Here is a 27,192-nt window from a genome sequence, read left to right as displayed (position 1 = left end):
CACCACACACACACACACACACACACACACACACACACACAACTAAGACTGAACATGGCACCTTAAGCTGAGCGGCCGCGAGCCCCCGACAGGAGGCCGGATGGCAACTGGACTTGGAGCTGAGCTAGCTGTGCCCTCCACAACTAAGACTGAAGGACAACAACTTGGCTGTTCCCCTTCCCAATTCCCCAACACTGTTTCCCTCCCCCACACCCCAATAAAATCTTTAAAAAAAAAAACAAGTTTCATGAAGAAGGACTTCAATTGTTCTTTGAAAGAAATAAGGGAAATGGAGAATTTGCACTGGCAGAGGAAAGAAGAACGGGAATGATGGGGTGTACAGGATACAGGATGGGATTGGCCTCTCCAGGGGCTTTTCATGAAGGAATTGTTAGAGATAATGTCAAACAGTATCATCAGGGCAATTACTGTTGAGGAGTTTCCACAAACCACAGGGTTATGTGCACTTACATAAGTAACACTGACTGAAAGTCAACCCTGATCTCCCATAACCTGCACTAAACTGACACTTACAGACACAACTGCCACCATCCAAGTGCTTATAGGCCAGCTGGAAGAGAGACACATGTGACATCATGTTTTTAGGTGCTATGAGAAGTTATGTTCAAGCTACAATCAGGAAAAAGGAGGACAGTCATCAATTTAAGTGGAGGAGGGAACAGGAAAGATTTAACCAAGGAAGTGGTACCCACAGCCTCCGTTGCCAGGAGACAAACTGGGGCAACAAACTACAACTATTTTTTACCTCTCTTTGAGGAGCTGGATAGCTGTTGATAGACGTGTTTAAGTAATATATTAAGGTTTAATAAACATGACTACTGCACGGTAGGCCTCCGAGCCATAACTTCCCAATGTGACAGGATACAAAGTTGGGTGCCATCACATACCCTCTTAGTTACACAACAGTGCCTGGCTTTATCCTCAAAATGGTTCTCTTAGGATTGCCTCCTCCCCATGTTTATGAAAGAAAGTATTGGTGTTGGGTAAGGTTTACATTGATTGAGAGTTCCTCTCACTGTAGAAATTTATGAAGGCTAAGAAGCGATCTATTCTAACCAACACCCTCTGTAAAGGAAATCACACATTTTGAAGTTAGTAACAAAACAACATTCCAAATCAGTTTGGTCACTATAGATGACAGTATAGAACATGCCACAAAGCTTAATCCTTCACATTCCAGGACATCCAGTGACTCTAAAAGGACTTACACACAAAAGTCAAAAAGCCCCACCCCACCCCACGAACAGGCTTTGTTCTTCACAGTGGCTAAGTCAGTCTAAATGAATTACAAATACAGGAGGGTAGAAGTCAGAATGGGTTCACTGTACCCTAAAAACGGTGCCCTAGAAAACCAAATTAAGTACCCCAAAATAATAACAATAACAACCATTAATTACTGAGACTCTACTATGTGTGAGAAGCTAGGTTAGGTGCTTCACACGCATTAACTTCATTTTAACCTGAACAAACCCATAGTCTCTGTAAACGTTTAATGTTGCAGCTGTGGAAACTAACAAAGCCAGTAAATGAGCTGAGAAATACTGCACATCTGGATTCTTTTATATTTTAAAAGAATAAGCTGTTATATGGAGGTTTACGAGATAAAGTTCTCTAATTAAAATGCAATTATGATTTCAATATGCTTTTTTATTGATTCTGAACCTCAGAACAAAAGCTCAAGACCTCTCAAATGGGATAATTAAACATAACTAACACAATTTATCTCAAGTATTTCAAGAAGAAAGAATAAATCTGCTTTACCAAGTTAAAAAAAAAAAAGGCAGGGAATGGGGCAATCATATTATGGCCAACAAATCACAAAGAGATGCTTACGAATATTGTAAAACTAAATTCAATCATCTTCCATTACTGTCTTACTATTAATTTAAAAGTCCAAGAACAACTTTATAAAGGAAAATGACATTCCCCTGTTCAGTCAGAATTCTTAAAATGTACTCTAACCTGTTTCCCAAAGATGGATGCTCAATTTAAACACAGTGAACACTCAATCAGCGGCAAAATTCTGTCAGCAGTTTCTAACATTATAGGGAAAAACCTGACAAAGTATCCACAGGTTACCAACTGCCATAACTATGGTTTAAAATGAAACTTCCCTTCACTCCACTTAAATCATCCCTTTTCTCCAGCACCCCTGCATGCCTCTTTTCCTTTGGGTTGAAAGATTATTTGGTCCCTGGCTTAGTTTAGTGGGGTTCAGGGTCACTGGAATAATCCCTTTTGGGGATTATTAATCCCTCTGGACCAACTTCGCAATTTAGGTTATGCTTCTCTTCTTGTTAAGAAGTTTAACATACATTCAAATCATATTAAGGCTTGATGTAAATACTAACTGGAAGATTTATCAGAATAAAGAAAAAAGGGGAAAAAAATTAAGCTTTCTAGAAACCTAACACCAGGTACAGTATAATAAATAAAAACTGACAAAATTCTACTCCTTCACGAGGCCAATTGCATATCAAGCAGGTAGGGAAGGACACAAACAGTGAGTAAGACACAGGCTATGACCTTAAAAAGTCAGCAGTGTGGTGTGACTCATCCAGCTCTAGGATCATCTGTCCTCAACTGTCCCAGTAGGAAAGTGTTGTTGAAAGTTCCAATAGGGTACAAATGGAGTTACTACCAAACAACAAATGCTGATCACTGAATACAGCAGGCTTCTGAATTAATGCTGTGATTATACTTGAAGGTATAATATACTCATGTAGGATTTGAAATGAGAGAGGAAATAAGATGTGGAAAGTGCCAAGTGAGGAATTGAGTCATTTCTCCCACTTCATAAGGTTTTTTCACCCGCACTGCTAGTTACATAAATCCTATGTGGAATGCAGTATTTCACTTATGACAATTTTCTTTTTTAAGACTTTCATAAACCTGTCAAACCATGAGCCACATGAAACATTTTTTTGTTTTACAGATTCTGAGTTTTAAAAATAAAAACTTTCATCACGCCAAACTAAATGCATTTTGATTGAAGATCACAGTAGCAAATGATAATTTGATTATTACCTGTAAGCACCTGCCCTCGCTAATGTTTCAAAGTAATTTTTTAAAAAAACAAAATCATATTCCAGAAACTAAACTTAATGTTCTAATTTAATCTAAAGCAAACTCATGTAACATTTCCTTTAAGATATTTTTACTTTAAAATAATACAACCAAAATATTTCTCATTAGTTAATATTGTTGGAACACCAAAAATCTGAAATGTGACTTTGGGAAATTTACTTTTATAAATAGGTGTAAAAGGTTTAGTCCCTACTGGATTTTCAATAACAAAAATAAATCCCATTTACTATGAAACCAAAATTATTATAATCTGACAACACTTTTATTGCATCAATATATACTAGAAGACAAAAAGTCATTTAATCCAAGAGGTGATCCAAAGACACTAAAAGTTATACTAATATCTGAAAAGTCACATGTAAAACAAATCTGTATAAACCCATTTCCATTACAATTTCAGACAAATGACCTCACAGAGAAGGCAGCATAATGCATGTAGTATAGTTATGCCATACTAAACTACTGGGCTGTAGGAAAAGTCATGCTGCATTTTTCTATGTTTTTCGTTGCAAAAATGCGTCATGACTTTTCCAACAACCCAATATATTAACTTAGACAAAGTGATTTAGCCTCATTTATAAGAAGAAAGGTAGAGAGAGGTGGAAGGAGGAATAAGAGGAGATAGGAAAACCTGTTAATAAAAATAAAAAAAAGATGGAGGGCAGACAGGTGGCTCAGTTGGTTAGAGCGCATACTCTTAACAACAAGGTTGCTGGTTTGACTCCCACATGGGATGGTGGGCTACACCCACCCGCAACTAGATTGAAAATGTCCACTGGACTTGGAGCTGAGCTGCGCCCTCCACAACTAGATTGAAACAACTACTTGACTTGGAGCTGACGGGTCCTAGAAAAACACACTGTTCCCCAATAAAGTTTAAAAAAAAATTTTTTTTTTAAAAGATGGAGTACGTATCATTTTGCAGGTCTATAGGCAGTAAACGACAGTACTCTTCTTTACACACACACACACACACACAAACATGTTGGCTGACCCCAATATACAAACAAAATCGTACATGAGAATCAAGTATATTAATCCTTGTCAACATACAGACTACTACAAGATAGTAGACTAGCCTAGCAAGACACCTGGTAACAAGTTAGCCAACTGGACTATTAGTCCACAAGATGCCTCAGGTAAAAGCAGGAGTACACTTACACATTCATGATTTTATTGGCCATTCTCCACCACCATAAAAATTGAATATTTAATGCTCTAAATATGCCATTACCCACCTGGAAATCATAACAACTGTAGACTACTGCCATATAAACATATTTTTGTCAAACTACTGTGGAGAGCGTTAAGTATTATTCGATGTTCACTGAACTGCAAAGGCTGTTTCAAAAAGCAAGTAAGATTTCCCTGTCTCCAAATGAGCTCACGCCCCAAAGTTCAATACAAGATATTTGTAAAATCAGAATTGAGACTTGTCTCTTTTGCAAGAGATTTCAATGAATGATCTACCACATGGAATGCTCCCTAATTTCATACAATTCAACAAATATTCACTATATTCTTATTAGTTACAATAATGAAAAAGACACAATTCTTTACACTGCAAATAGATGAATATTTCTAATATGACAGACTGTGATGAATCTTAGAACTGGCATATCTACAGAGGAGAATAGGATACGTGGGTTAAAAATCAACCTGGTTGAGGAGGTTTTAAGAAGGGTTAGGGGAATAGTTAGGATTTGAGTGGAGTCTTTAGGGAGGAAAATAAAAAGAGGGGAGGTAGGGTTCTGGAGGCAAACATGTCATGACAGAAGATGAAAATGAGCTAAATAAAAGAAAAGTATCAAGTCTGCTTGTCTAAGTGACAGTAGTCTCAGAAAAGCAAGAACTTGAAGCTTAAAGAAAATGATAAAGCCTTCATTGCAGATAGGCTTTCAGTTCTCCACAATGAGGGGATGTATTTATCAGTCAGGGTTCAGAGACTATAAAGAAATAGAACCAATAGGGTATATATAGATACATAAGGGGAGATTTATTATGGGAATTGGCAAACTTGATTATGGATGCTGAGAAGTCCCACGACATGCCATTTGCGAGCTGGAAAACCACAAAAGCCAGTGCTGTAATTCAGTACGAGTCAAATGCCTGAGAACCAAGGGAGCCAGTGGTGGAACTCAGTCTGAGGCCAAGGCGGGTGGAGGGGTGCTGCTGTTGTTAAGTCCAAAGACCCAAAACTAGGGGCTCTAATGTCTGAGGGCAGGAGAAGATGGAGGTCCCAGCTCAACGAAAGAGAGCAAATTCGTGTTTCTTCTGCCTTTTTGTTCTATTTCCATCCTCAAGGGTTGGATGATGTCCACCCATAGTGGTAAAGGCAGATCTTCTTAGTCTACTAATTCAAATGCTAATCTCTTCTACAAACACCCTCACAGTCACACCAGGAAATAATGTCTTACCAGCTCTCTGGACAACCTGTAGCCCAGTCAAGTTGACACATAAAAGTAACCACCACAGGGAGCCCCCATGAATTTCTGAGAAAGGAAGTGATATAAACAGACCTGAGATTGCTGAAAGTTATCTTTTGAAGCAGAATAGATTGGGAGCAGAGCCAAAAACTGAGTGGGACCAATCTGTAAAAATTTATTGGAGTTAAGAGCTAACTTTCTAAACTAGGGCAGTGGATACAAAAATGTGGGAGGAATGAACAAAGCACTGAAGTTAGAACTGAAAAAATTTCACAGCTGAACCCAATGGAGCGCCATCACTTTTCACAACTATAGCCTCCTGGCCAGGCTCCTAACCAACTTCCACATGCAGCCCCCCTCCAATGTTATCACCCCCACCGCAGCCCAAGTGATCGTTTCACAATGTAAATCAAATCACATCTTAAGGCCTTCTACCCTTTCTCCCTACATGCCAACAAAACTGGCCTTTTCATTTCCTAGCAATTCAACTTCTTCCCTGCCTCAGGATCTTTCCACACTGCTTCCTATATCTGGAAACTGGCACCCTCAGTTTTTTCACCAGCTAAAATCCTTACAGGCCTTCGAATCTCAGTTTAAATGTCACTGTCTCTCTCCAATCTAATCTTGTGTCCCAACCCTTGAATTCTCTCTTGAAATCCTTAGCACACATTTAGACATGGGTTTGTGTATATTTGATTAATACCTATTTCCCCATCAAACCATTCCCAGAGAGCTAGGATTTGGGCTGTTACCTAGTGCCCAGACCGGGACCTGGCACCTGGTAGGTGCTCAACAAACACTTCCTTATTTAGTAATAAATAAGCCACAAAAGATCACTTCAAATTCCCAACTGGGAAAATGGTAATACCATTACCTGATAAGGGGAACACAGGAACATCAGGTTTGTGGATAAAGTCAAATTCTATCTGGGCCATGCTGAGTTTGAAGAAATACTGAAATAGGTCTGAGATGTACTCACAGATGTGGGGTCATCAAATGTTTAATGATCACTGAGCCACTATTGGAAAAGGATGAGAAACAAAATAAAGCAAGCTAAAGGCAGATTAGAGAATACCTCTATTTAACTGGCAGGAAAAGAAAATAGACAAAATGTTGATATTCCTAATATGTAAAGAGCTTATAAAATAGAAAATACCAACAAATCTAGAGAAAATGGGGCTAAAGAAATGGACAGGTAACAGGAAGAAAAAATGCAAATTCTTCTACAATGTAAAAAGATATTCACCTGTACCTCAAGGTAAACATAGTATGTTATCTAAAAAAATTCATCGTTGATTTAAATGGTTCTGAAATGTCTATAAAAAAGGAAGTTTAAAAGCTAAAAGATATTCAATCTCACTCATAATGAGAAATGGAAATTAACAGTACAATGAAATTCCATTTGGCAAAAAGCCCAAAAGTTTGACATGTTCTACTGATGAGGTTATAGACACCCTCATATTTTGCTGATGGGATAAATTCTTATGAGGATAAATGTGGCAATATCTGGTAAAGCTGCATAGTTATTTATCCTCTGACCCTGCAATTCCACATCTAGGAATCTGTCCCAAATACACAATGGCAAAATATAAAAAGATATTTATATGCACAAGGCAGTCCTATTTACAAAAAATTACAAACAACCCAAATGCCCATCAATTGGGAATTGATTAAATAAACTACAGTTTATTTATTCACCTAATGGGATAATATGTAGCTATAAAAAGTAATAAGTAAGGGCCGGCTGAGTGGCTCAATTGGTTAAGAGCTCGCTCAGGAGTGTGAGCTCTGAGCAACGGGGTCACCGGTTTGATTCCCGGCCCGAGCTGAGCTGCGCTGAGCTGCCAACAGGTGGCAGGATGGCTCAGCTTAAAAAAAAAAAAGGAAGAGTAATTTACTACTAAGGACTGATCTTCAAGACCTATCAAGTAAAAAGCAAGGTATATAGTATTCTATCATTTATTTCAGAAAGGAGGAATATGAATATATAGCATGCTTACCTTAAAAAAAAAATAACAGAATGGGAGAATAAACTGAAGTTTTTAGAACTTAGAAGGGGAAGGAAAGAAAAGGATAGAGAAAACAGAGAAGGTAGTCTCCTCTGACTAAACCTTGTTTTGTGGATTTGACATTGAAACCATGAAACTATTATATGTGATTATAAAACAAAATTACATTTTAGAACAGCATTAAATATCAAAAATAAAATAAATGAACTTAAATGTATATGCAGTTGGTGGCATAACTGTACAAAGAACAATTAGTAAGTATGGCTTAAACAGCGTGGAGGGCAGCCTCTGAGATGGGTCCAAAGATCCCCACCCTCCTGGTATTCACACACTTAGGTAATTACCTCTTCTTAAGTATGGACTAGATTTAGAGGCTTGCTTCTAAGAATAGAATGCAGAACACCAATGTCCATAGCATCTTTATTCACAATAGCCAAAAAGGAGGAAACAAATGTCAATCTATGGATGAATGGATACACCAAATGTGGTGCATGCATGCAATGGAATATTAGTCAGTCTTAAAAAAGGAAGGAAATTCTGGTACACTATAACATGGGTGAACCTTGAAGACATTATGCTAAGTGAAAGAAGCCAGTCACAAAAGGACAAATACTGTCCGATTCCACTTATGAAGCACCTGCAGTAGTCAAATTCAGAGACAGAAAGTATAATGGTGGTTGCCAGAGGCTGGGAGAAGAGGTGAATGTTGAGTTATCACTTAATGGTAGAAAGTTTGGGTTTGGAAAAATGAAAAAAGCTCTGGAGATGGATGGTGGTGATGGCTGCACAGCAACGTCAATGTACTTGATGCCAATGAACTACACACTTAAAAATGGTTACAATGGTGACTATAATTTTACGTATATTTTACCACAACAATTTTTTTAAAGGAATGGAGCATATGTCGTGCATTGTCACTCTAAGAATAGGTTATGAAAAGGCCATGGCTTCCATCTTGGATAGCCTTTCTCCTTTGCTCCAAACTAACAACCAGCTGCTGTGTTATTAGCTGTCCTATGGTCTCTGGCCAACAGCCAGAAAGGACCTGAGACCTGCCAATAATCGCATGAGTACACTTGAAAGCACCCCAGAAGGGTTCTTTGTGCCACCCTCCCATTGAGCCTTGGGTTGAATGTGGACTCTGCTGACACTTAGATTGCAGCTTTATGTGAGACCCTAAGCCAGAGGCACCTAGTTAGGCCACATGCTACAGAAAGTGACCAACAGCAACTGTGAGATAATGTTTGCCGTGGTAAGCCACTAAATTTTGGGGTGATTTATTACACAGCAATAGATAATTAAGATATAATTAAAATAGATAATTAGCTCTATCAACTAAGCTAGCCAGGTGCCACTCAGCTATACAGAAATAGGGGAATGTACCCTACATCCAAAGAAAGAACTGCAAATTCCATTGCTGGGTAAACAGCTGGGTTCCCAACTTACAATGGTTCGACTTACGATTTTTCAATTCTGCAATGGTTCAAAAGAAATACACACTCAGTAGAAGACATATTTCAAATTTTTTATTTTGATCTTTCCTAGGCTAGCAATATGCAGTATGATACCCTCTCATATGCTGGGAAGCGGCAGAGAGGCGAAGCTCCCAGTAAGACACGTCATCACAAAGGTAAACATCAGATACTCTGCAGTGTGCTGTGTTGCCAATGTTTATTGGATACTGTGTTTTGAGCATGTTTAAGGTAGACCAGGCTAAGCTATGATGTTTGGTAGGTTAGGTGTATTAAATGCCATTTCAACTTGCTATGGGTTTATCAGGACATAACCCCATTGGGAGGAGAGAAGCATCTGTATATACAAGAGAAAAAAGTGCCTATATCCACCAAAGACATATAGGAGTGTTCATAGCAACTTTATCCATAATTGTCCCTAACTAGAAGTGACTCAAATATCCATCAATTAGAGAATGGATACAAAATTGTGGTATTTCACACAATGGAATACTAGAAGGCAATGAAACAAAAACCCCCGAATTACTATTGAATACAACGTGGGTAAACCTCACAAACATAATATTGAGCAAAAGACAGCAGACAGAGACAAAACTTTAATGTTAGTATTGCTATTCTGAGACTGTTGTGTGTATACCAGGGTACTATAAATGAGTAATTACGTTATGTTCGAATTGTATTATTCCTGGTGTCACTGAGAACAAGAATTCTCAGCTGAGAGAAAGATAACAAATGCAAATTTTAAAAAAGTTAAAATCTTGGGCGGCCAAGTGGCTCAGCTGGTTAAGAGCTCACTCAAGAATGCGAGCTCTGAGGAACAGGGTCACCGGGTTTGATTCTCGGCCTGAGCCGAGCTGCTGCTGAGCTGCCAACAGGTGGCAAGATGGCTCAGCTAAAAAAAAAAAAAAAAAAGTTAAAATCTTGTAGTGCTGAAACTTGAATTAGATGTATCAGTGTGAACTCATGAGGTTCTCTATCTTAAAAAAAATTTTTTTCCTAGTTCTGACAACTAAAAAGTCCTGGAAACAGTGATCGCTCCTACAGCAATGAGAAGCCCCAGAGCCCAGGTTGTAATCTTGAAATTCCATTCCCCAATAAAAGGATCAGGGCTCCTTAAGGAAACTGCTCATACCAGGTGTGGGAGGAAATGTACACGATTAGTATGGAACTCCTTGTCATACTAGATAAAGCAGCTATCAAAAACTTAGCTTCATGGTAAAATAACTCAGTAATCAATCTGAAAAAGCTCCCACTAGCCAAAGATTAAATTACTTAAGCATCAATAAGGATAATGACCATGATGAATTATTTTTTTAATTCAGTATGTTTAAATTTAAGTCCCATAATGAGTCCCAGGGAGAAGAAAAGACCATAATTGGTCACTGCTGGAAAAGGCTAATATAACCAAAGCATTTTTTGAAATTCCCAAGAGAAACTACCAAGTTTTCATCCAGCCTTTCCCACTATACAGTCACGTGCTGCTTAATGACAGGGATACATTCTGAGAAATGCATTGTTAGGTGATTTTGTCACTGTGCGAACATCATCGAGTGCGCTTACACACACCTAGATGGTACAGCCCACTGCACACCTAGGCTGTATGCTGCAGCCTATTGCTCCTAAGCTACCAGCCTGTACAGCATGTTACTGTACAAAACAACACGAAATTAAATCAGGAGACAGAGAAAATGATGCAACCAAGAAATGCGATAAACATGAGATGAAACTGCTGCTGGCATAAAAGCATCTCGTTTTACAGCAAACTTTTTTCATAAGTAGAAAGAGTATACTCTAAAAAATAATGATAAAAGTATAGTATAATAAATCATAAACCAGCAACAGTCATTTTTTATCATTAGCAAATATTACTGTATTTTGTCGTGTTTAATGCACTCCCATGTATAATGCGCACCCATGATTTTGGCCCAAACTTTCAGGGGAAAAAATATTTCATTTTAATTTCTTAATTCAAACTTTTGTTTACATTTAGGTACTTGTTTTTGTATTATAAAGGAATTTTAGCATTTATTTTTTAACACATTATGGTTCAAGAAATTTTATGTAACAAATAATTACAAAACACAAGAACAGGTACAAGGTACCAAAAATTTTATGTACCGATAACAAATTTATGATATTTACGCGTCATAGAAGGCCAAGAACTCTTCATTGTTGCAAGTTCATGGTCAATTCAACAAAACCAATTATCATATTCCAGGGTATTATTTTGCATACAGATATTGTTATTGATTTCTAGAGTTACACTTTTAACCCATAAGCATAAATAAAAGAATTAAAAACATTTATATAGATACGGAATTAGTCCTATCCATGTATATAATGCGCATCCTTGTTTTTCTCTCACAAATTTGGGCAAAAAAATGCACACTACACATGGCAAAATACGGTATGTACTGTACATAATCGTATGTGCTATATTTTTATATGACTGGCAGCACAGGCTTATTTACACCAGCATTACCACAAACACATGAATAGGGATGTTATGACAGTTACATCGTCACTAGGCGATAGGAAGTTTTCCGCTCCATTATCATCTTATAGGACCACTGTTGTGTATGTGGTCCCTTGTTGACTGAAACACTGTTATGTGGCTTATGACTGTATAAACTGTACTACTAGGTGACAAATAGTACATGAAGAAGTTTCTCTTTATAGACATTCCACTCAATATATGAACAGGAAAGTTACAGTGTTAAAATATCACTATCCTGCAAATCCTAATGATTTAATAGACCTACAGCAGGGAGTCTATCACCTGTTTTTGTAAATAAAGTTTTACTGGAACACAGCCATGCCCATTCATTTATCCTGTCGGTAATGGGAAATGAGCCATACACAAAATGTATTGGGTTGTCGGAAAAGTCATGATGTATTTTTTCTATGTTTTTTGTTGCAAAAATGTGTCATGACTTTTCCGGCAACCCAATACATTTTGTCTATGGCTCCTTTCCCATTACAGACGGTAGTTTAGTAGTTGCAGCAGAGGAGACCAGATGGCCTACAGAGCCTAAAATATCCACTACTTGCTCCCTTACTGAGAAAGTTAGTCAAACTCTCATCTAAAGCATTGAGCACAAATGGCAACTAATCAGAAACAAGTAGACGTGTGCACCACAGACATTTGCCAAGGACATAGACTGGCCAAAAACAGTCAAACCTGAATCTGAGCAAGTCCATAGATCCAACTACCAATTAACAAGAAATACAAAGGATAAATGAGCATGTTTAATCACTTCACAGAAATGTAACCAGAAGCATCCACATCCACAGGACAAAGACCCAATTTGTACAAACAAAGTTTAAGGACAAAAAGGGAAGGTGGGGGTGGGGGAGAAACCTTAAGAGAAAAATCAACCAACTGCAGTGCGGGGAGGGCTTATGCAGATCCTGATTCAATCCAGTCAACTGCTTTAAACATGTACGAGAGAATTAGAATTACCACCAACTGGGCATTTGATTACATTGGAATTGTTGCTTTTTTTTTTTAAGGGTGATAATGGTATTGTGGTTATATTTTTCTAAAAGAAGATCTTGGGCTGGCCGAGTGGCTCAGTTGGTTAAGAGCTCACTCAAGAGTTTGAGCTCTGAGCAACAGCAGTTCGAGTCCCGGCCCGAGCTGAGCAGCTGCTGAGCTGCCAACCGGTAGCAGGATGGCTCAGCTTAAAACAAACAAAGAAACTAAAAGAAGATCTTATACTTTAAGAATACATACTGAAATACAAATAAATTACATGTCTAAGATTTGCTTTAAAATAATACAGGGGTGGGAGAGAAGTTGGTGGGAGATACACAATTCGGCCATGACTTGATAATTATTGAATCCGAGTGATGAATACAAGGGAGTTCATTATACAAGTCTATCTACTTTTCTGTGTGTGTATGTTAAACTTTCTATAATAAAAATTAAAAATAAGACAAAAGATTTCTTCTTCAGGCACAAGAAAAAAAATCTGAAGTAAAAAGAATAGGTCAGGGCCAGCCGAGTGGCTCAGTTGGTTAAGAGCTCGCTCAAGAGTGCGAGCTCTGAGCAACAGCGGTTCAAGTCCTGGCTGAGCTGAGCTGCCACTGAGCTGTCAACAGGTGGCAGGATGGCTCAGCTAAAAAAAAAAGACTAGGTCAGGAAGTATGCTAGAGAGCCCCAAAAAGGCAACCTGACTGTGACAAGGTGTGAAGTCTTCTGAAGGAAGGGTAAGAAGCCAACTTTGAAAAGGACTAGTTTATAGACAGAGTAAATGATTACTGAGTAGGTTCAAACTTAGTTACGTGACCTTTTCCAACTGCATCGAGCAGCCAGAACTAGAAAAAAAGAATGCAGATGGCAGATTTATGGGTTTGAGATTTGGTAAAACTGGGGCCAGCCGAGTGGCACGTTGGTTAAGAACTGACTAGGGATGCCAGAGGTCCCCGGTTCGGATCCCAAATATGAGGGCCAGTGACACTGCCCTCTACAGCTAAGATGCTGAACAATAGCACTGGAGCTGGGCTGCTGTGGGTCGCCGGTGATGGCGTAGGCTGCAGTCCCCTGCTGCAGTGGGCTGCCATAAGCTACCATGTGTAGCCGGTAGCCAGCGTGAGCGACCAGCAGCCGCCATGAGCGGCCATCCAGAGGCCGGCGACTGATCTGCCTCGCCAGGGAAAAGCGCAATGATGGTGCCAACTTGGGCCAGTGAAGCAACCTCCTCCACAACTAGACTGAAGAACAAAACGACAGCAACTTGTCTGTTCCCCTCCCCCAATTCCCCAATAAAATCTTTAAAAAAAAAAACAAAAAACAAATAAACTGGTTCCCTAGGACGTTAAAGGCAAGAGAATGAAATATGCTGAGGCAAGAATGATCAAGGGGTTTGGGTGAGTAGAAAGCTGAGGCTAGGAAGTAAGTAACTTGATTAGGGGGGGAAAAAAAAAGCCAAGAAACTACAAATCATAACAAAGACCAAGAACCGATTCCAAAAGTATGACATGATACAGTGTTATGATCACGACAGGAAACTTGCCAAGACCTCAAAAATGGAAGTGCTCCAGGTGGTAATGAGGTCTACAGTAAGAAATACTGGGTGTGAAGAGCACACAGAGCTTTGAGGCTCCAGTCCTGGTGAACTAATGCTGGTTTACTCACTGGTTCCAGGTACCCGCCAAAGAATCCCACCCGTCTCCCAAGCTCGGTTCAGAAGGTAGGTATCTGTATGTTTTAAAAGGGTCCCATGATTGAAACCACTGGTCTAAGATGTACTGATCCTGGAACATTACTAAGGTGAAAATGATGGATGCTAGACAGGTCAAGGAAGCGGGAATAGAGCCACTAATATGATCAAAGAGACAGAAAGAGAACATTCTGAGTCAAATGAAAAAAATTCTAGAGGTTAATAGTAAAGAAGGATAAGAATGTGAAGAGGAATAAAAGACATCAACTTCAAAAGAAAATGGTTCATTACAAATTGTTCTGTGAAACTAATTTTAAAAATGTTCTGATAGTGAGCATCTTATTCTAACCCCACGATTCAAAGAAAATAGTCTACAAATATCTCTATCAGATAAGTTAGGGAAGAAAAGGTATCCTTAAAAAACCAAAAATCTATCAATTTGTTCATTATAGTCATAAGTGTTAGGAGATGAAAGCACCAACAAAAACCTTATAAATTGTTTCTTTTAATTCACTCATTTCATAGGTGAGAAAATAAAGTTCCACTAAGGTTAATTAACTTGTACTCAAGAACACTATGCAGTTAGTGATCAGAACCAGAGCTGAAATGTACACCACTCTTCACTCGACCTCTCTGCCTTACATCCTCATCTAACACCATGGTTTCCATGTGGTGACTTACTTCCTATCAATGCTAAATATCATTATATATTTTCAATCTCAAATAGCAGGCATTTGGTAAATATCTGTTGACTGACATCTCAAAATGAGCCTACTTCAATAATTTTATTTTAAAGGTCTCAATTTTGGCAATTTGTTCTCTTCAATTTTACTTCTCTTGCACCCCCCCACCACTCCACCACCCCCCAAAAAAATGTGTTCTGAGTAAATCCCAGAGATGTTCAAAAACAAGCTGGCTAACTAGCCTCTATGACTCTAAAACATGTTAGCATATGAAAAGGCACACATAGTTGCATGCTATAAAAGGAAGAGCTGGCATTACACACCTCTCTTATCATCTCCATAAACTTGTGCATAATGTACAATTGTTAGGAAGAGGATGTTCTTGACTCAATGTATTCAAATTTCTAAATAAGATAAGAAAAGATAATAACAGGGGCCAGCTGAGTGGCACGTTGGTTAAGAGCTGGCTTGGGATGCCAGAGGGTCCTGGTTCGGATCCCATATATGAGGGCCAGTGACACTGCCCTCTACAGCTAAGACGCTGAACAACAGCTCGACCTGGAGCTGGGCTGCCATGAGTTGCAAGCGAAGGCAGGTGGGTTGCCATGGGCTACCGTGTGTAGCCAGCAGCCAGCATGAGCAGCCAGCAGCCGCTGTGAGCGGCCATCCAGAAGCCGGCGACTGATCTGCCTCGCCCAGGAAGAGTGCAATGATGGTGACAACTTGGGCCAGTGAAGCAACGTCCTCCACAACTAGACTGAAGAACAAAAGGATAGCAACTTGTCTGTTCCCCTCCCCCCAATTCCCCAATAAAAATCTTAAAAAAAAAAAAGAAAGAAAGAAAAGATAATAACAGGATAAACTACCTCAGTCTTACAATCAGGGATTATAAAGTACACACACATAAAGTTTATTATATATTTTTATGCATATTCATTATAAATATTACATATTATACTGTACCCAGAATAGAATATGGAAAGAATATTTTGAAGCCTCCAAAAACATCCAGTAACATCCTGATGTTACTGCTATTTTTAGATGTGATTCTTTTTAATTAGCAAAATGTGTAGGTATTATTCTTGGGTTAAAAAAAACAAACAAACCAAAAAAGGCATAAAAAAGGGGAAGGCAATCCAAAAATTATTTTACAAGTTACTATTATTATTTTTTTTTTAAGTACCTATCCTTACCACTTAGAAAGTGTTCATGAGGCACAGAGTTTGTAGAAAAGACACCAAATTTGGAAAGGATCCATCTAGAAGACTTTTCAATCTGGAGCTTGTACTTTATAGGCACGCAAGTGGGCACACTGGTGCAAAGCAGTAGTGATTCACCATGTACAAAGCAGAATATGGAATGTAAATCTGGAAAACAAAAAAAAGAGAGAGAAAAGAAATATGGTTGGTTATTAGCAACATCCATGTTTAAAACAAATGTGTAATATTTTAGCAGTTTTCATATAACATATAGCATTATTGAAACTCGTTTTTATAATTGAGAATTTGGCCAAGAACTTACTTATGGGGAAAAAAAAAATCTCAACTATATAGGGAAAGAATCTGGAGAGAGAAAACAAGAAAAGGAGAATTAGTCTTTTAAAGGTTCTAATTTAAATATTTTTTCGACACCCACAAAATCTTTCTCAAGTATATTATATATTTCCTCACCATCTAAACATAATTACCTGTTTCATGATGACAAGGTCATCATCATAAGAGCACTTACATAGTACTTAAGGACTTATACATTATGGGACTTGGGGTAATCACCCCTATCTTTCAAGAGTTACCCTAAGAAGTAAGCACTTTCCATGGCTGGTGGTAGTGGCAGTTATCTATAAAACTAAGAATGCATTTCTCCTTTGTCTCAACAATACTCCTTCTGGGACATTCTAAAGATACATAATAATAATTGCACAAAATAAAAGTATACAGCAAGATTATTGTAGGATTATTAGAAAAAGTGAAACACTGAAAACCCAAGAGAATTGGTAAAAAGACCTATGATACATCCAGAAGAAGGAATATTGTGCAGCTGTGAAAATGAACAAGGAAGCACTCTGTTCTTCTATGAAAAGATCACCAGAAAATATTAAATAAGCAAAGTACAGAGTAATATATATATATATATATACATAGTATATTGTTAATATTTGTAAAGAGCACTGCAAAGATAATAAGAAATTGGTAAAAATGGCTATCTATAAAGGACAGTAAGGAAACAGAAATAGTTTAGACTTCTCAATCTGTCATTTTGACTCCCGAAACATGTAAATGTTCAAACAAAATTAAATTTAAGGCAATTCTCCCAAATAAGCTTCACTTTTACTTTTTCAGCCTTTTTCATAAAAAACATGGGCTGTTATATGATCAATATAACAAGGCTACTTTCCTGGAAAAATCAAATGCAAATTAACTTTCTCGTCCTTCAAAAAAAGCCCTTCTCTTTTCTACTGGTAGCAATTGAACATATATGTTCAGTACCTGCTATGCCAACTATATACCAGCAATATACAAGTATGCTTATTAGTGAAGATACAGTAAGAAAGGCATAAATATACACTGCTAAAGGAAATGTAAATTCGACAACCATCCTGAAAAGCAACGTCAATATATGACAAGAATCTTTAAAATATTCATAGCTATTGACCCAGTAATTACACTTCTGTGAACTCAAAATACAGACAGAATTTTACAAATATTTTTACATTATTTATAAAGAAAAATTGTAAGAACTCTAAATGTCCAAAATAGGAAAAAAGTTAACTAAATTAATATTTATTCAGCAGATGGACTATTATGCTGCAGTTAGCCTAAAAGTAATTTCTAGTTAAACATGGTATATTAACCATAAATATTTATTCCCACTCCCTCCGCAGGCTCCTCTAAAATAATTGTAAATTTGAAAAGTTAAATAAAACGTAAGAACACAAAAGCAAAGAGAACAGAACAGGCATTCTTTGATAGTATAAAATTAAATACAATTTAAAAAAATAACATGGGGAAAATGCTGTTAAACAGACCAAAAAAAGGCAGGGCTCAAAATAATAATTTCAGCCATATTTTAAAAATTACATTAAAACAAGGAAAAAAAAACATACTAAGTATTATTTCTAAATCATGATTTTAAAATAAGTGATTTTTTTTCTTTTATGCTTTTCTATGTTTTCCCAATATATAAATAGCTTCAAAGGGCATTTATCACTGTTATAGTAAGAAAAATAAAATCACTTTAAAAACATTTTATATATATAAACATATATATACACACACATATATATAGCTACCGATCTATATACATATCTTTATGTAGATATGTATCTATATGTAGATATATCTATATGTAGACATATATCTACATATAGATATATATACATATCTAGCTATATATTCATATATATATATATATATATATATATGAATATGTAGATACATCCACTAGGATAGCTATAATAAAAAAGACGGATGGTAAGTGTTGACAAGTATATGACTGGAAACCTCACACACTGATTGTGGGTATATAAAATGGTACAGCCATTTTGGAAAACTGGCAGTTCCTCAAAAGTTAAATGTGACCCAGCAACTCCACTCCCAGGTATATACCGAGAGAAATGAAAAAATACATCCATGTAAAAATATGTATACAGATGTTCATAGTAACACTATCTGTAATAGCCAAAAAGCAGAAACAACATAAATGTCATCAACCAAGGAATGGATAGTGTGGTATATCCATCCAATGGAATACTCTTCCATAAAAAGGAATGAGGTACTGATACATGCTACAACACAGATGAATCTGAACATTACGCTAAATGAAAGAAGCCAGTCACAAAAGGCCACGTATTACATGACTCCATTTATATGACACGCCCAGAATAGACAAACTTACAGAAAGAAAACAGATTAGTGGTTGACCAGTACCAGTGGAGGGGAGATGGGGAGTGACTGCTAATGGGTACAGGGTTTGGGGGGAATGATGAAAATGTTCTAAAATTGATTGTGGTGATGGCTGTACAATTCTGTGACTATACAAAAACCTCAAATTCAGCATTGAAACAGGTGATTTGCATGGTGTGTGAATTTAAGCTCAATAAAGCTGCTATGTTAAAAAACATATATATTAATATATGTAGTCTATAAGTTCTTCACCACTAACCAGCTTTTCACATATATTTCCTTATCACCTTGGAACAAACACTATGTAGTGGAAAAAGCACTGGATTCAAGACAAAGTCAGACTCTTGCCAAACCTGAAACCATGGACAAGCCACAACTTCAATTTCCTTTCTGGGAGAGGGGGAATCCCCTCTGGTACACCATTGCATTTTTCTCCCAACAATTAAGTTGCATGCCTATCACGAATAAATTTTATTTGTTCCAAAAGCTGCTTATGACAGTTACATTTATAATAATCACATAATTTAGTTACATATTACATCAAAAATAGCGCGAAAAGAAAAATCTTTGTCTTTGAAAATTAAGCTGTCCAATTTGAAAACGCTAAGTCACTTTTAAAATATCCTAAAGAGGGGGCCTCAGCTATACATCAGAAGATTGATGATGTGTAAGTATTTATGTACTTATCAATTATAAAATATTTAAGGTGTGTATCTTTTTTACGAATCCTCAAATTTTCCATTTAACCAACCCAGCTATGGTTAACCACACAACCAATATTGTATAAGAGAGAGCTACTACTCTATATAAGTTATTTGTATAAAAGACTAACATAAGTACACTACTATCACTATTATTCTATCTCACACTCTAAAGAGTGATGGTTGACCCCATTGAATTCCCTCTTACAGAGGTTGAAACTTTTCTACCCTTCCAGTTCTCAGGCCCACCACAGTCCCTTACTCTCTCTCCAGATACCTTTGTCTCTTACACTGAAAGAGGACCCCAATGTAAACTCCTCAAATTCAATTCAAGGCTGCTGAATTTCCTCTTCCTGTGCTCGTCAAGGCTCTTCCAAACCCTCTCTTTTCAAAGTTAAACCTCCACCTGACCTGTATATTCAGATGACCATTAAGAAAAGACTATCTTACTTACACTCACGCACCACAGATTCCTCTTTATTTCCTCTTATCACACATTTGTCTTTCTTACCACATCTCTACTTTATCACCTGTAAACTTATCCTCAATCACCAGTCATCTGCACTTTGATCCCAACCACTGCAATACTCCAATACTTTTCCTAATGACTGCAAGAAAATTCTAAGTGGTCATTCTAACTGGTCTCTGACCGCCCCTCTCTCACTACTCCAGTGCACCTCAGATATTGCTGCCAAATGCACCTTCCTAATGCACAACTCTGTCTTGGTAATGCACTGGTACTCCCAATGCCTGCCAGAATAAAGTCCAGAAATTCATCAGCCTCCAAATCAAAATCCTAATGGAAGAGAATAAACTGCTAGTCCATCTCCCTAACGTTCTCTACATACAGTCAGGCTGAACTCTGCTCTGTGTAAACACATCCCATTCATCCTTGCACCAGGCCTTTCTTCCACCTGGAATGCCCTCCCTTTGTTTTTATCCCTTGAAAGTCCTCCACAATTATTTTTGAAGTAGAAAATCATTTGTCCCATCAGAGCCTTGGGTTTCTCAACTGTAACACCTTCAAGGGCTATTTAAGAGAGATTATCAAGTGTTACATGTATTATAAGTATTATCAAATGCAATCTTAAAAAAATCACCAGCAGGTATCACTCAACAAGTGTCATTATTGTTGTTCATTCAACACAATGAATGCTCAGTACATATTTTTTAAATTGACATACAAAACAAAACAAAGTGTCTTCTCCAGCCATACTATACGCTTTGCTGTAAAAGTAACAATTTAAGGTTTGACACCTCTGTAAGTTAAGATGATGAAAAATTTTAATAATCAATAGTTTTCGGTTTAGGGGAATCTCACACAGATTCATGATGTAAGGACAGCAACCCACTGTTTCATTATTTAGTCAAGAACAATTTGATTTGTAATCATTTCAAACATATATGTATGTCAAGTCATTATGCTGTATACCTTAAACTTATATAGTGCTGTGTGCCAATTATAGCTCAATAAAATGGAAAGAGAAAAAAAAAAGAACTTGATTCACTACTATCTACCAAAAATGGGAAGGACAGGCCTTCCCAAAATTGAGTACTTTTATCATTTACTTTTTTTAAAAATTGTGATAAAATACACGTAACATATAATTTACCTTCTTAACCCTTTTTAAGTGTACAGTTCAGTGGCATTAAGTACATTCACACTGTTGTACAAACATCACCACCAACCATCTCCAGAATTCTTCTCTGCATTCATTAAACGATAACTCTCCATTTCTGTCCTACCCCCACAGCCCATGCATCTTACTTTCTGTTTCTATGAGTTGGACTACTCTAGGTGTCTAAGTGGTATTTGTCATTTTGCGACTGGTTTATTTCCCTACACATGATGCCCCTCGAGGCTCATCCATGTTATCATTTACCTTTTTCAACATTAACTTCAAAACCACACCAAGGTTTAAACACACTCTATATTATACGACACCACTCTGCAGGTTTGGATAATTCAAATTACAGAAAGAAAAGGAGAATAACATGTACTTGATAATCCAGTATGATACCAGCTATTCGACCAGGTGCATTTCACACACAATTAAGCCCATACAACTCTAAGGAGGTAGATTATTCCTACTCCCAGTGGGTAAATGAGAAAAAGGAGGTTCAGAAGACCACTCAGTATTAGGTAGGCCTCCCATGTCACTTTCCTATTTCCATTTTGTTTTCATCACAGAACTTATCACTATCTGACATACATACATACATGCATGCATACAGTTACTTACTTTCTTATGCACAAGTAGACCAAAAAAGGTTGAGAATCACTACACTAGTGGGTCACATTTATACAACAAAGTTGTATCTACAATACAACATAGCTTAGAATCTAAACAATCTCTCGCTTTCCTGAGAATATTATCCATAGGTACGTCTCTTAGGTCCTCAAAAATTTTTTACTTTATTAGCCAAAGAGATTAGGAAAAAAAGTTTTAGAGCAGGGATGGGAGATGGGAGGCAATGGAGGGCAGAAATTCCAACTGAAAAGTCCAAGAATCCAAGAAGACTGGTCACCAGTGAGTTCAAACCTATTATACTATCATATCCTCATCTTCTCTGAATTCTGTTTTTAATCAAACTTCACCTGAGGACTTTCCTACTAAGCATGAATTTAAAATGCAAAGGGAGATACAAGGTTGTGATATGCAGTCCACTTATACCTTAAATGCATTCCCACTATAATACTAGCTATAGCCACAGTGATATGGATTTCCTTCTTCTGCTTCATAATGAAAGTAAATAGTCCCACCATCCCGTGCTGCTACATTCTCTCCCTTAAAATTAGTTAAAACTTTTGTTATATATCAAGAAATTAAGAACTAAATACCTAACTTCTAACTTGGCTTACACTATATTTTTCATAATTTAAATTATAGCAAATATCTCCACAACTAGGAGAATTTAAAATGTTATGAAAAGAGAAATGAGATTCTTAAGGGCTCTCATTAAATAAATCCCCACTTGTAACAAAAGTCTACATTTCCCATTCATTTATTATTTTCACAAAATAATTTCTTTTGATCACAGTATGAAAAATGTTATTCACTAAAGGAGTACTGTGTTCACAAAATAATTTTATCTTCGCTGATGTAACAAGAAGTTAGTGGTTTCCTTTTTGTAGTAAACAATGGGCCCTGAGAAACATTCCTTGTTAAATGTCTTTTACTTTTTTTTTTTTTACACACAATTGGTTCAGCTTCCTAATAATCAACATTTACCAGAAATATGAAAGATAAAAATCTATGAAGATACACAATAAGACTAAGCAAGCCAAAAGGAGAAAAAAATTACAAAGGCTCCATGAAGCGGGTGGGGTATAGAAAACTTCCAACCCAACCAACCATCTCCAAGCTACTTTTGATAACTGAGAGTATCAGTTTCATGGTGACAAAAATCTCAAATCTTTTTTCTCCATTCCTAAGGGATCGTGCCTGTCAGCATACAGACATATTGTAATGATCACCCACCTTAAAGAAAACAAACAAAAAAAGAGCTCTCTTGTGATATAGTGATTTATAATAAGAAATACATATTTGGTCTTTGTCCCATTTCTGGTACAGAACTCCTAAAATTCTTAGAATTTCCTAAGTGATTAGAGCCATAGTAGAGTGTCTCTTGTGTTAAGGAGGTAACTTTTGGATCGAACCTAGGGATGGGGGCTGGTTACCAGGAGAACCAACCTTGTAACTTAAAGGGTTGAAACTTTCAGTCCCCTCTCCCCTAATGCGGGCGGGGGCTGGAAGTTGAATCAATTGCCAATGGCCAAAGATATAATCAATCATGCCTATGTAACGAAGCCTCTATAAAAACCTAAAAGGACGAGGTTCGAAAGAGCTGCTGGGTTTGAACACGTGTAGATGAAAGGAGAGTGGTGTGCTCTGAGGGCATAGCTCAGCACCCTTTGTCCAGACCTTGCCCTGTGCAGCTCTAACATCTGGCTTATATTCTGAGTTATATCCTTTCATAGTAGACTGTCAATCTAGATAAGTAAACTGTTTCTTCCAGTTCGGCTCACGGTGAGCCACTCTAACAAATTAATTTAACCCAAGAAGGGGGGTTGTTGGAACCTCTAATCTACAGCCAGTAGATCAGAAGCACAGGTAACAACCTGAGTTTATGACTGTCCTCTGATGGGAGCTGGGGGGGGGGGGGGGGGATGGACAGTCTTGTAGGACTGAGCCCCTTAATCTGTGGGATCTAATGCTATCTCCAGGTAACGTTAGAATTGAATTGAATTGTAGGACACCCCAATGGTGTCCGAGAATTGCTTGGTGAAGAGTGGGGGGAACCCACACATACCAGACTTGGTGACCAGAACTTTGACCTCCCTTGACCACAAAATCCATGTCAGTAATTGCCACATTTCTCTGCTCCCCTTTAAAATGAAAGTCCTCTACACAGTTGTCTCTATTCAGTATTTCACTAACCTCCCTTCTTCATCCCATTCTCTCTTCTATTCAACTCCAAGGCTTTATACTTCCACCACGCCACAACACCATTTGTCACTGTCACTAATGACCTCTATCCACACCACACAAAATCCAAACATCAATATCAGTCCTCATCTCAGTTGACTCTATAGCATTTCTCTCCCTCCTTTTTGAAAAACCTTCTTCACTTGGACTGCAAAATGCAAAACTGTCCTGGTTTTCTTCCTCTTCCTCATGAGCTACTTAGCACGATATTCTAAAGATCCATCCATGTTGTTGCAAATGGCAGCATTTCACCTTTTCTTATGGCCGAGTAATATTCCGTTGTATATATGTACTACATCTTTATCCTATCATCTATCACTTCAGTTGTTTCCATGTCTTGGCCACTGTGAATAATGCTGCAATGAACACAGGGGTACATATATCTTGACGGATAAATGTTTTCAAATTTTGGGGGTAGATATCCAGAAAAGGGATTGCTGAGTCATATGGTAATTCTGTTCTTAATTTTTTGAGGCACCTCCATACTGTTTTCCATCAGCACCAATTCTTTTCAACATCGTACTACAAGTCCTAGCTAATACAGTAATACAAGAAAAGGAAATAAAAGGTATACAGGTTGAAAAGGAAGAAAGAAAACCGTGTTTGTTTGCAAATGACAAATTGTCTAACTAGAAAATCCAAAAAAATAGACTTTCCCTCTCTCCTTCCCTCCTTCTGTCTCTCCTCCATCCCAGAAACTAATAAGCAATTATAGCAAAGTTGAAGGATACAAAGTTAATACAAAAGTCAATCTCTTTCCTACACACCAGCCATGAACAAACAGCATCTGAAATTAAAAACACAATACCATTTACATTAGCACCCTCCTCAAAATGAACTACTTAGATAGAAAATTAACAATGTATTTATTTACAAGATCTATATGAGGAAAATTACAAAACTCTGGTGAACAAAATCAAGGAAGAACTAAAACAAATGAGAGAGTTCATGTTTATGCACAGAAAGACACAATATTGTTAAAATGTTAGTTCTTCCCAATTTAATCTATAGATTCAATGCAATCCCATTCACAACCCCGGTGAGTAATTTTGTGGATATCAACAAACTGACTCTAAAGTTTATGCAGAGGCAAAAAAAAAAAAAACAAAACAAAAAAACACAGAATAGCCAATACAACATTAAAAGAGGAGAGCAAAGTTGGAAGATTAATACTACCCAACTTCAAGACTTATAAATCTACATTAATCAAGACAGTCTGGTATTGGAGAAAGAAGAGACAAACAGATCAATGGAACAGAATAGAGAGCCCAGAAATAAACCCACATAAATAGAGCCAACTGATTTGACAAAAGAACAATGGCCAAAAAAAATGGAACAAAGACGGTCTTTTTAGCAAATGGGGCTAGAACAACTGGACATTCACATACAAAACAAAACAAAACAAAACAAAACATACACCTAAGCCTTGCACCCATCACAAAAGTTAACTCAAAATTAATCACAGGCCTGAATGTGAAATGCAAAACGACATATCTCCTAGAAGACAACACAGAAAACCTAGATGATCTAGGCTATGGTGATGTCTTTTTAGATATAATATCCATTAAAGAAATAACTGATAAGCTGGACTTCATTAAAATGAAAAACGTCTGCTCTGTGAAAGACAATGTGAAGAGAACAAGATGATAATCCACAGGCTGGGAGGTAAAGGATTGTTATCCAAAATATACAAAGAAATCTTAAAACTGAACGATAAGAAAACAGCAACTCAATTAAACAATGGGCTCAAGACCTTAACAGATATGTAACCAAAAAAAGATACACAGATGGCAAATAAGCACGTGAAAAGATGTTCCACATCATATGTCATCAGGAAAATGCAAATTAAAACAAGATGCCACTATACATCTATTAGAATGGCCAAATTCCAGAACACTGAAAACATCAAATGCTGAGGAGGTATGAAGCAACAGGAACTCTCAGTCACGCTGGTGGGAATGCAGTACAGTGCCACCAATCGGGAAGACAGTTTGGCAGATTCTTACAAATCATACTCTTACCATATGGCTCAGCTACTGCACTCCTCGGTATTTACCCGGAGGAGGTGAAAACATGTCCACACAAAAACCTTCACAAAGATGTTTTAGACGGTTTTATTCATCATGACCAAACGTGGGAGCAACCAAGGTGTTCTTCCGTAGATGAATGGGAATACTGTGATACATCCAGACAGTGGAATATTATTCAGCACTAAAAAAGAAATGAGCTATCAGGACAGGAAAACATATAAAGGAATCTTAAGTACATAATGCTAAGTGAGAGAAATCTGAAAAAGCTACATACTGTATGATTCCAACTATGGAGCTATGGAGACAGTAAAAAGATCAGTGGGTGCCAGGGGATCAGGGTACTAAACAAGTAGAGCACAGAGGATTTTAGGAAAGTGAAAATACTCTGTATGATACCATAATAATGTACACATCATTATACCCACAGAATGTCCACCACCAAAAGTGAACCCTAGTGTAAACTCTGGGTGATTATAATGTGACAATGTGGGTTTATCCACTGTAACAAATGTTCAACTCTGGTGGGGGATGGTGATAATGGGGGAGGCTATACCTAAGTGGGAGCAGGGGGTATGTGGGAAATCTCTGTACTTTCAATTTTGCTGTGAATTGAAAACAGCTCTTAAAAAGCTTTATAAAAAAAAATCTATTAAAAACAAAAAAGATTTTTTTTAAAATGTTTAATTAAAAAAAACTTGCCTCATCTGACCTGCCTCTCCAATTGTTTCCACCTATCTTACGAATCAGGTTTTCAGCTTTGGTTGTCATTAAAACAAAAAGGCAAAATTGTTTGGAAATTTTAAAATGATGTATGTATTGATATTACCAAAGACAATGCCACAATTTCAACTTATCATAAACCAGTCTTCCCAATAAAATTAACTTTTGAAAATAAAGTTTGTTTCATCAAATATTTTGGATTTTGTTCCCAGATGTAGAAAATAATTTTACATAAAAACAAAAATGAGACTTATAGAAATCTTTGCAAAGACTGGTTTTATATGGTCTGTGATGTAAATCAATTTACAATACAATAAAAAAAATTAAAATGTGTTTATAGGCATTTTTCTAGTGAGAGGTCCATAATTTCTATCAAATCCTCCAAGGGGGCCATGACCCAGATAAGATTAAGAATGAGAAGTTCTTAGGTATGTTAAATCTAGACACTCATCCACCTAAACACTGAGCCTACTACCATTTACCAGG

The 27,192-nt window shown here is 37.2% G+C and overlaps 2 protein-coding genes across 4 annotated transcripts in view; one reads left to right on the top strand and one right to left on the bottom strand.

The window, feature by feature from the left end:
* The window catches only part of FRYL (FRY like transcription coactivator), a 246,267-nt gene that overhangs the window by 196,046 nt on the left and 23,029 nt on the right, over positions 1–27,192 (bottom strand). Inside the window, exons 1-2 of one of the 3 annotated variants that reach the window (XM_019624635.1) lie at positions 25,978–26,068; positions 16,057–16,230 (exon numbers count right to left, since the gene is read on the bottom strand). The gene's annotated coding sequence lies outside the window, so the exon portion shown is untranslated. Of the gene's footprint in view, positions 1–6,408; positions 6,534–16,056; positions 16,231–25,977; positions 26,069–27,192 lie in introns of those variants that run through there. The other 2 variants (XM_019624634.1, XM_019624636.1) reach the window with 2 other exon arrangements.
* Positions 25,879–27,192, top strand: part of LOC109371867 (uncharacterized) — a 48,652-nt gene continuing 47,338 nt past the window's right edge. The window contains exon 1 of the mRNA XM_019624617.1: positions 25,879–26,004. Within this exon, the coding sequence (XP_019480162.1) occupies positions 25,879–26,004 (126 nt within the window). The remainder of the gene's footprint in view (positions 26,005–27,192) is intronic.

This window comes from Hipposideros armiger, unplaced genomic scaffold, assembly GCF_001890085.2.
Source record: "Hipposideros armiger isolate ML-2016 unplaced genomic scaffold, ASM189008v1 scaffold_596, whole genome shotgun sequence".
NCBI lineage: Eukaryota > Metazoa > Chordata > Mammalia > Chiroptera > Hipposideridae > Hipposideros > Hipposideros armiger.
This window is presented reverse-complemented; position numbering and strand designations above follow the sequence as displayed.